At 37.3% G+C, this 11,590-nt stretch overlaps 1 protein-coding gene across 1 annotated transcript in view; it reads left to right on the forward strand.

Moving 5' to 3' along the window:
* The window catches only part of LOC115239732 (inactive histone-lysine N-methyltransferase 2E), a 120,764-nt gene that overhangs the window by 107,415 nt on the left and 1,759 nt on the right, over positions 1–11,590 (forward strand). Inside the window, exons 5-10 of the mRNA XM_029814419.1 lie at positions 2,332–2,502; positions 5,251–5,389; positions 6,808–6,905; positions 7,135–7,257; positions 8,981–9,300; positions 10,231–11,589. Of these exons, the coding sequence (XP_029670279.1) occupies positions 2,332–2,502; positions 5,251–5,389; positions 6,808–6,905; positions 7,135–7,257; positions 8,981–9,300; positions 10,231–11,589 (2,210 nt within the window). The remainder of the gene's footprint in view (positions 1–2,331; positions 2,503–5,250; positions 5,390–6,807; positions 6,906–7,134; positions 7,258–8,980; positions 9,301–10,230; position 11,590) is intronic.

An 11,590-nucleotide genomic window follows, 5' to 3' on the forward strand; every position in this document is an offset into this window, starting at 1 on the left:
GGCTTGTCTCTACACGTGTTGGCTTAACAAATGCGTTTTTAACGAAGCCAATTAAATCGAGGTGCCGTGAAGCATTAATGAATGAACTATGCGGTGGCGCCGATTTTCTTCACCAATTCGTTGAATCCGTTGAATTATTGTACGATCTATAGTCGAATGTTTCATATTTCACAGCAGATTCATCTTTAAAAGATTTAATAGAAAATCTATACTATTTTGTGAATTTACAAATATTTGTTATTATTATTATATTTTATTTAATTAATTTTATTTAATTAAGTTTTTTGTATTACTATTTATATTAGCACGATATTATTTGTAAGTAACTATCAGTAAGTAATAAGGAAAAATATTGATGCATTCGGTAGAACTCTTAAATGTCGTTACGCCTGTAGCTTTAAATCCGTCACCGGTTATAGTTCGTTAACAGCTTCGACATTAACAGCGCGAGTAAGTTTAACCGCGTGACATCATCAGAATCTTTATCTTCGACTGCACGCAAGTCTCTGGTAAGGAGATTCGAGAAAGTCGTTTGTTGTTTTGCTCGGTTCATGCATTTGCGAAACTTTGGTTTTCTGCTTACGTGTCCCGCGGAAGCTGCGGTGTTCAATGATGTCTGACTGATATAATTGTGCAACAAAGTTGGAAAGTTGAACGCGAACGTTATCAGCGATCGCGTTGCACGTGACGTGTAAAGTAACGCATAAATATGCGTTGAAAAACGCACTATAATTAGAATTGTAAACATACTTTTAATTTAATGGTACACACAATGGTTGGAATAAAAAGTTTATTTCCGAGATATTTTAAAAGTTTCGCGCATCCAGTTTTATTAATCCAATTGCTTTGTATATTGTTATATCTATAAATATATCTTATTGTCGTATTGAAATAAATATGGAAAAAAATGCACGCTGCTAAAAGTAATCACAATGATCGTAATAACCACGCTAATAGACTGTACAGAAGCTTTATCTTTGATCTTTATCTTTATTTTCTTCAATTGATATCTTCTAAGAATTTACGTCACAAGTCGGAAAGTTGAATGTGGTAGAAGCACAGAGTAAGAAATTATTGACTGATAAAAAATTGTCATTAATAATCGATCAAATTCCTATTTTTGATCAATGAAAAAATTAAAAAGAAGTTTGAATTAATTATCTCGGATGCAATCTTTTAACAACGGTAGCAACGATAACAAAACAAATCTTTATCAATCATGCAGTGGTTAACCATACATGTGGTCGATGTTTACAATTACATTGTCATGCAACGCTACTAGCAGGAAATTGTGGCAAAAAAAATATCACGTTCACTTTGTCCATCGCGTGACCCCATCCGTTCGGCGCGGCTCCAATCAGATCGTCGCGAATACGCTCGGATGCTGCACCCATCTCCTCTCGATGCGTGTATGCGTGCGAGCGAGACGCGTTTAACCTACATAAGGTCGTGATTGGACAAAGTAAATGGCGAACGATCTTTCAGATAATCGATGATACGCAACACGAGGATCGCGGAATATTGTCGGTTCCTCTCACGCGGAGAAAGCCGGTTTCCTTCGTTCGCTCATTGAAGGAAAAAAAAAAAAAAGAATGAAAGAAGAAACGCGATCCGTGTTCGTGCACGATCCGTGTTCGTGCACGTTTTGCGCTGCTTCGAAAGTTTAATTATTATTATTATTATCTTTTTTTTTTTCATTAAAATAGGCGATACGCAAAATCGCGACGCAGAACGAATGTTGAAAAACGCGTAAAGCGATGCCAAGAGATAAATCTGAACGAACAAAAGGATTAGAGGGAATTAACGTGACTTATTCGCGCTCCCACGATTATCAACTATGAAGTATATCGTTTTGATATTATTCAATCAACGCTGTGATTCACGATACTCTTCTATAATGCCTTCAGCATATTTAAAACTGTAAAAAATTTATCGCATGCATAATTAATTTACAAATCTAAAATTGCGGAAATTATATCGTATTTTCTCTACGTATCCGAAATCATTTTGATTGATAATATATATATATATATAGAAATCGAATGATTATATAAATATTCCGAGAAAAAATAATCTATTTTAAATCGATATTTATTTTGCTCTATAATAATAAAATTTATATAAAAACACACACAGACACAAAGTTATATACACATATAATAACTGCAATCTCTTAAATATAATCTAGATTTCTTATTATAGACTAATAAAAAAATATTTTGTATAACGTAGATAAAACGTGATTGTACAGCAGTTTGAAAGACGATATTGAAAATTAGCAGTGAAGGACGATCAGTTAGGAAAGTGCACACCTTGCTCTTTTGTTCACAGGGTATTATCAGCCGGCTGGTCCACTGATACAGCACCCACCTCCACCACCACCGACCTTACCGCCCGTTAAGGGTCCACCTCCAGAACCAACGCCCACGCCTCCACAAAATTCAGAGGGTTCGGATGATCTGGTCGCCACTTCCACGACTTCTGGAGGCACAAGCAGTACAGGTATGTTACTAATAATTAATACACGATAAAGTACACAATATTAATAATAATTGAAGACATCGTTGAGAAAAAGAAAATTGTCTTTTTTTATTATTATACTTTTCAACTTTTTATAGAAAAAAAAATTATATATATGGGAAAGTAGGGTAAAACCGGGTAGGCGGGTCAAACCGGGGTACCTCTGTTTCTTCGTGATAAGTGTTACTATCTTTGGCTAAATCGTATTATTAGTTACAGATTGATGCCATCATTATTTTGAGATGAAGCGTGCACACGATATTTTTTTTTTTTTGAAAGAAGTTCAAAATTTTCGGGCCAAAAAAGATCGATATCAGTGCAATAATCGAGTAGTTATACCTTTTATATAAAAGATTATCGCCTTTTTTTACACAGAGCATCTGCTTCGGTAAATGCAGCATTGCATTCTGTACATATTAGAAAGTATATCGCATTAGTTTTGATCGTCACTTTGTACGCCGGAATATACAACCGCCGTGTTTATTATTTTCTTCGTGTTAGGGCAAAAACGGGTACCTGCACATTTCATGTAATGAAAAGAGAAAAAACCATTATCCTGACTTTGTCTCCCTACAAAAAGCAGTTGGAAATGAAAACTCCTCAGAAAAAAAAACCACTAAAAAAAAGCTTTTTGAAACCCCTACAGTTAAAAAATTAAAATAAGAAAGTCCTGCAGCAATGTAGAACAAGAGGATATCTTTATTTGTAATTTTTGTCAATAGAATACATCTTTGTATTTTGATTAAAATAAATCTAGATTTTGTAATTGCATGGTGTTTTACATGTTTTCAAATGGGTACCTGGTTTTGCCCTACCGGTAGTGCAAAACCGTGTATTTTCTCCAAAAAATCTTGTTATCCTTGGTAACCAAGTATTTTTTTTCAGCTAGCCTAATTTTTTCATAGTTTAAAGTCCACTAAAGACTACTAACGATCAGCAAAAATTTTTTTTACTCTAATTTTTTGTAGAAAGACAAATCCAAAAAATTACCCGGTTTTACTCTACTTTCCCCTAATATTGAAATTTTTTAATTCACATACAAATATTTTTGCATTAACATTTTTTCATCAAGTTTTTTCTTTTAATTCCTTGCTTTTAGTTACTATTTTCTGTTATTATTTTAATCAAGATTAGTTTAATTTTTTAATTTTTAACTTGATAACGAGAAGCTAAAAGTGTATTTTCTGTCAAGATGAAATAAATTTTCAATTTTGCTTAGTACTTATTTTCTGCAAAAATCTGTCTTTGATGTTGAGAAGAATATTAATCACTTCTCAAAGTAAACTATTGCTGTAACAATGCTGCAAATTATTCGAGCTACATCGCATGACTCGCGTGCATCTTAAGATAATCTCTACCTTTCACATATCAGATAGATTTCACTAATTCGGTTCGTCAGGCAGATTTGCCGCTCAGGCAAATGTGTCTCACTGGGGGAATGTGTCAGATCTCGCATTTGCATTAACGATTTTATCGTGTAACGTTCAACATAGCGCGATTATCTAATGCTGGAAATGCATTAACGGGTGCGCGCACAGATGCATATTAAGCTTGCAACGCATAAAAGTGGTGCGTGATGGCAAACGTGCAGCTTAACCATTTTATTTCTCCTCTTTTTATATTTTAATTTCTTTTTTATTCGCGTCTCGCGTTACGTCAACAATTTTTGGGTTTCCTCTTTACGTGAACTTTTTACTCAAAAACGCGAGTCACATTGCTAAAATTTATGAAAAGTTTCCTGGCAATGGGATTACACTTGATTTTAATGAAAGATTTTTTTTTCTGCATTTCGGCAAAGAATCGTAAATGTGCTGTAAAAGCTGCACGCTTGCATCAGAATGCAAAAAGCGAAGCGCATTAGCCATTTTTAAATCGGACAAGAACGGTGCGTCGGTTCAAGATTAAAACCGAGCGGGAGCATATTTTTCTGCGTTTTTTGTGCGCGTAAATAGTATGTTGCGCTACGATATTATAGACATTAGCGTATAATAAGCGACTCTAAAATTATGGAGCGCATTGATGTGAGTGCGGGACTAATAGAGCGAGCACTTACGAATTAATTGGATGGAGATATCAGTATCTTCGATAATATAGCGCTCGCTATCTTCGAAACGCTATATCAAGATAGGAAATATAGCACGTTCATAGACATTGTCTTTATATATTAATGCTACGGCCAATGAGAAAGATATGTAGGTCTTTAGGGGAAGAATTCTCTGAATCATTGAATATAATGTATTAAAACAATTTTAGCCACATGTATTTTATTAAGTAGAAATCAACGTGGTTACTTGCTTGAGCTTATCATTTTTTAACATTACTTGCATTTAAATTTTCTGCGATATTTAAATCTGTTTTAAACAATCTATATTTCGCGACAAAATTCAAGACAGAATTATATTTATAATTTGAAGAAATAGAACACATACATATTTGAAATACACATCAGAATACACACATATACATGAGAATATATGTGACACATAAAATTATAAATAGAATTTTGTTTTAAATTTTATTACGAATTATAGATCGTCTAGAGCGGGCTTTAAACTTTAATTGTACGAAGAGGATATTCTCTCTTGGTGAATAATAATATCGTCCTTTAATAGGCTCTTAAAGTGATGCGTGTAATTATCGAACGAATAGCCGAAGTTTACTTACCGCGGACGACTATCTTGTGATTGTACGTAACACATGCAAGAATGAATGAACAATCGTTTGTTACAGGTGGCGGCTTTTATAGGACGTATTGCCCGCAGTACTACGGCACGCCGCCGCAATATCCGGATCTGTGTTATCCGCCGACGTATTCTCATCCTCACCCTCATCCGCCGCATTACTACAAATACCCGCCCACCTACAGAAGGTAAGAGATTTATTTGTGTTCGACGCCTTGCATGATGACACGGATAACAAGAGGCGAGAGATAGAGCGGCTTCGTACGGAACGGAGCACGCGTTGTTCCGTTCCGTAACGTTGTCGAAAATTGTTGTTCGCTACCAAATGACAATCCAATTTTGAAAATTTCAGCTATTACATTACGTAATCGTTATTAACGTTCATTGTTACGTCATGATACGAAAAGTGGACAGTAGCTATATTCTGTTATTGTTATAATGTTATCAGGTGCGTCATTGTGTTATGCTTTCTTTCCCCGATGATAACTCGCTTCTTGGAATCCATTGATAAATGTTTATAACGCGATCTAGATATATTGATTATCAAACAGTAGTCGTGTAATAAACTAAGCACCATTGTGTATCTTGCCTTGAACATCATCGTTTCGCGAAAACTGTTTCGTCCACGCTTATGATTAATCGCACTTGTTTCTTATTAATTTTGACGAAAGAGAAAATAGGCATGATTAAAAAACGGACATAGTTCGTATAAAATCTTAATTTTTCAATACATTTGTTTTAAAATTATTATGAAATAAAATATCTTATCTTAATCAATCGTCTTACTGGAAACGTGTATAAAGGAACTACAATTTGGTAATTGTTATCTCGATGATATTATCTTTTTCGATGTCGTCGTAATGCTCAGTAATCTCGATAACAAATGGGTCTGCGACAAAGCGTATCCTGTCACATTGCAATGCATTTAGGTCACAGATGGTGCTAACTTTCTGAAACCATCGTTATCTTGTTTTCGATGAAGAAGTGAAAGTTGCAACTAGAGCGTGGCAAACTGTGGTTTTTGTCGCAACATCACAGAATTTTAGATAACCGATCCGCAATAATTTCTCAATTATTCGATATTGCCATAAAAAAATTATTTCTTTTTTTTTCTTTTTTATGATTAAATGACAAATTAAAGATATATCAAGTTTTATAAATTATCCGAAGAATGTAAGCGCATTATTCGGCTTTTATATAATCTATCTGCTAAAAAAAATATGTATATATATTTGATCTTTCTCAATTTTTATAAATCCGATAATATTAATGCCCCGATGTTACCGTTAAGGAAAAAAATTCTTAAATTGTCAAAGAATTTGTCGGTCAGAGAAACTATGCGGGTGACCTGAATCATTCTTTTGACGATGTGAATTTAGATTCTTGCCACGGTTGCAAGCGATTTCTGGTAAGGTATTTGTGGTAAGATTGTTTCTGGTAAGATGTTCCTTTTCTGGCGACTTCTTCCTCGTCGTCTTCTCGTACACACAATAAGAACGGTGGCCGATAAGAGCGGCCGGATGTCCGACGCGCGGGGACACTCGTATATATATATATTCGTCCTTCGATTGTCGGCGTACATTCCGTAAAGAGGGTATCTTTTCAGGCAATACTATGGTTATCAAGAGTCCGGCGGGGGAGGCGGACCGCCGCCGGGCAGCGGAGCCGCCGGGGGTGGCCCCGGAGTCGTTGATTATCAGCCACCCCCGCCACCGCCCGCAATAAGAACGGTGGCCGATAAGAGCGGCCGGATGTCCGACGCGCGGGGACAGTCGTATATATATATTCGTCCTTCGATTGTCGGCGTACATTCCGTAAAGAGGGTATCTTTTCAGGCAATACTATGGTTATCAAGAGTCCGGCGGGGGAGGCGGACCGCCGCCGGGCAGCGGAGCCGCCGGGGGTGGCCCCGGAGTCGTTGATTATCAGCCACCCCCGCCACCGCCCGGCGAATATCCGCTGCCACCCTATTACGGGGGCTACCCTCCGCCCCCCCATCCGCCGCCACCTCCGAATCCGGCATATCTGCATTCTCAGGGAAGACCTTTCGTAGACCGTAAGTATCATTTGCTGCGTATGATCTTGCACTGCGAAGAAAATTTAAACCTTCTACCTCACTTTTTTCTCTCTTTCTCCCTCGTTCTTTTATCGAGATTTTTCTGGAATTTATTTAATACGGAAGGAAACTGCTGACAAATCTCTGATACATATTAAAGAAGTGACTTTCTTTTTTTTTTTTTTAAATAATTTAAAAGAATATAAGCAAGTATATATAATTCAACAATAATTCTAATGTAAAAATAATTATTTGTTACGTCTATCTCTTTCTTCAAAATATCCGTGTTTTTGTCCCAGAAGAATATTTATTATTTATATCAGCTCGTTGTAAGTAACTTTATCATTGTAAGATTAAAAGCCCTGATAATAGGCTGTTATTATGTGCGTCCAGTCGCTGTATGATGTTTAATCGCTGTGTGGATGATTAAATTATTTACCTGATAAGGAACTTTCGAAATTCTATCCAAGAAAAATTTTTCTATGACACTCAAACTTTCTAGGTTTCTCACTAGATATTCAATCTAAATTAATTCTTAGCTTTTTTCTAGATATATTTTTATCTGATTTTTCAATGCCAATTATTTAATGTTTAAATATAATACTTGTCATTTTTAACAAACTTCCTTTTCTTCCTCTACGTTAATGCTTTATCCGCCTCATTTATAATATATATATTTAGAAATTTGAAAGTGTGTGTGTGTGTGTGTGTGTTTATAAATTTCTAAAGTTTTCCTGCATGTATATCTCTTGGTGCACCATGATTTTAGAATCATATTTGTACAGATCGAAATTTCGATATTCTCAAAATTATTCTAGATATTTGCGCGCGCATAGTTCTTTCTTACTACATAACTAGACAATACAGTTTGGACAAAGCATACAGAAAAAGTTCGAGGTTTAACTATAACCGTTAGAGGGCCAAGAAAGGACGGAAAGAATAGGAATCGACCTTTTCAGTTTGTGTGCATCAATGTTCGAAAGCGCAACTGCTTTCATGTGTTGTTCTGCGTGATCGAGAGTTATCTCCCGTTTTTTCTCAATTATGAATCTAACGAGAAAAAGAAGAAAAATTCGAGAAATCGCGGTTTTGTCCGATCGTCGTGCTCTTTGCCCTGTCGAGGAACAAACGGTTAATAATGTTCGCTGTAAGTCGAAAATATCTTCATTCGAGTGTTTCTCACTGGACGACATTTTGTTTATTCTTTAGTTACTTGACATCGGAAGTACGCTAAATTAAATTATGTAGTTTATTTTCTATTTATTTATTTCATTCCGCGTAAATATCATTCCGATGGTTTATATAAGCAACCCTCGTGTTCAGTAATAGTTCATGTACCAAAAAAATTTTTTTTTTGAATATTGTAAAATGTCCGTTAAATTTGCTCTGAGATGTTCCGATACTTTAAGATAATTTTCGTTCATATTTAATATAACGTTTGTAATATAAGTCGGGTATTGTTATTTTTTCAGCAATTTTTTACAACAATTATTATTATTAAAAATTATTATTAAAAGTGAACAATGAAAATATTTTCGGAATAATTTTATAAAAGAAGGATTTTTCTTCGAAGGAGAGGGCGTTAATTCAGTTGAATGATGATAATTTAAATAAATTTCGCGTTTAATTTTTTATTCGGCTTAATTATCCCGGATCCGCCATGCGTTTCCTCGAACTGATGGAAACGATACTGCGTTATTCACTCGACTCTTTTGTACCGTAGCATTTCAGGGTTGTCCATGCCCGATGCAATCGTGTCCAAAAAACGTGGATACTGGGGCCCTTATTGGTAATGGTAAGGGAGCGCCAGTGGTATCGGGGCCCGGTCTGTCATTGCCACCCAGTGCTTTGGTAGGTCCGCCCTCGCCAGCGAGGGGGCTAGCTGGGCTAGCTCCTCCTCATGGTGCCAATGCCTGGGATGCGGATCGGGTCCAAATCAACACTCATCGCAACCTAAATCAGAACCAACCCCCCTCAGTCCCGCCGTCGCACAATCTAGTCGGTGGGCATAGTCGCCTTCAGAATCAAGACTGTAGGAGTAAGGTATGTTGTAGTATCTTTGGACTTTACCATAGATATATAGACTGGATTGAGCATTGTGAGATAGACAAACGTGCGCTTGCTGTAGAAAAAGAGGTACTATATGGGAGGCCTATTTTGTCTCTTTTCCTAGCATATCATTGGTGATTTTATCCCCCTCCATATAGAAAATCACCAATGAGATGCTTGGAAAAGAGATAATCATAGGCCTCCCATATAGTACCTCACTCTCTACAGCGAGCACGTGTTTGTTTATCGCAACGCTCAGTCCATTCTATATGTCTATGGACTTTACATAAGATCGCGATCAGTCATCTTCGATTGATTTCGATTGATTTTCGATTGATTTCGAGGTAGGATATATGTATAAATGAAAAAATACCGTTGACCATTTTAAGATATAGACGGAAATTATATCTGATGACGATATCTCTTTGTGCACAGAATAAATATCTTTGTAAGCAATTTTAATTTTTGATATTAATGTCCTAATAAACCACGCTGCAAATTAAAAATTTTTTAAAACTTATTTGAAATCAAGCAAAAATATATCTTTATTGCTTTCGAAATTTTACAATTCTGTAATCTGTTTTATTAAATAATTCCTTAATTAATGGAATTTTAGCAAAAGAAAAAAAATCATCTTGGAAGGGATCGAAAATAGCGTGACGGGTTTTCAAATTTCACGCTTTGTAACGTTATCTTTTCAGAACAAATTTATCGGATGTATTGATTTATACCGAAAGAAAATTATCTTTTTTTTTTATGTTGCGAGATATTGTCATATTATAACGGCTAAACATTTAATAGAATTAACACAATCGAATGAAAGTGATTTTCGCAAATTTTTCTCGACAACTCGCGGATTTATTACATGCGATAACGATAGAGTTACGTGGAAATCGGCAAATTTGCTTTTTGCCACCCCTGTAGGATGAGAAAAATTGTACAGAAGATACGCTGAGGAAATGCGGTTGTCAGAACGCGTGCACGTCCACCTGCGAAGTCAAAATGGAAACACTGTCGCCAACCGAGAAGCTTTCGGTGGCGGCGAATTGTCCCAGCAGCAAGTATAACAATTTTAAGCTGGAGAACAACAATGTGAAATGCGAATCCTGCAGCATGGAGATCGCCGACGGGCTGCCATGCGTCGCCAATTGCAATGTCGTTAAATGCGAGTCGGATTACAAATGCGACATCATGAAGTGCGAGCAGTGCATGAAGGAGGGCCAGATAGCGATATTAGAAATGGACAAGGATTCCGGCATCGTGCTGGACGACAAGCTCGACAGTGATCCTGATGTGAAGGAGGAGCTAGATGTAGTGGTGATTGACGGTGACGAGAATTGGAAGAAGCCCGATTACGAACCGACTGTGCAAGAGACCGTCGACGATAAGGAAGTTGAAGAGGAGGAGGAAAAGGAGCAGGAAATCACGCAGGAACCGGTCGCGGCCGAGATCGAGGCTGAGGAGCAGCTTAAGTGCCAAAAGGTGACGAAGAGGAAACTTTCGCTGGACAGCTTATCGGACAGCAGGAAAAAGAGGAAACTGAGCAAGAGGGCTTTGTCGGTTGGCTCGTCTCAGGATTCGAGCAACGAGCGATTACCCAATGTCATCGCGCCGATCGAGCCGTTGTCGAATAAAACCGACAGCGTCAAAGCCGAGACGAATGTTCCGAAGAAGAAGCAAGTGAAAAAAGACACAGGACCTCGTGGTCAAAAACGCAAAGCAGAGACGCCAAGCGTGAACGAGAATGCGACGAAGAAAGCGAAGAGCGGCAAACAGAGCGCGGGTAATAGCGTCATGAATTGTTTGAAGCGGACTGCCAGTGATATCTCGATAATGGAGACTATCGACGATGTGATACAACAGAGTCTGCAGATGACGCAGAGAAAGGATCAGAAAAGTAAGAACTGCGAACGCGTGGAGAAGAAGAAGAAGAACGTCAAAGAGGAATCATTATTGACGGTGAAGAGGATCGCGAAGAAGATCGATCAAGTGAAACAGCAGTTTATCGAGAAGATGTCGAAAGCAATCTCGAAAAGTGGTCAATCCAAAAGTAAAGCGGACGCGAAACCGAAATCTAAGGCTTTGCAGGACGCTAAGTTCAAGGGCAAGAGCAAGGTTGCTAAAACCTTCGCGGAGACGAAGGTCCAGGACGCGAAATCTAAGGCGACGCAAGACTCGAAAGCGAAAGACGGTTCGAAAAAGCGCGATATCGCGTTCAAGATCAAAGCGAACGATGTCAGCGAAGATTTGAAGAAGCCTGCGATAATTAAGAAGAAACGGAAGA

This window comes from Formica exsecta, unplaced genomic scaffold (genome assembly GCF_003651465.1).
Source record: "Formica exsecta isolate Colony F162 unplaced genomic scaffold, ASM365146v1 scaffold393, whole genome shotgun sequence".
Taxonomy (NCBI): domain Eukaryota; kingdom Metazoa; phylum Arthropoda; class Insecta; order Hymenoptera; family Formicidae; genus Formica; species Formica exsecta.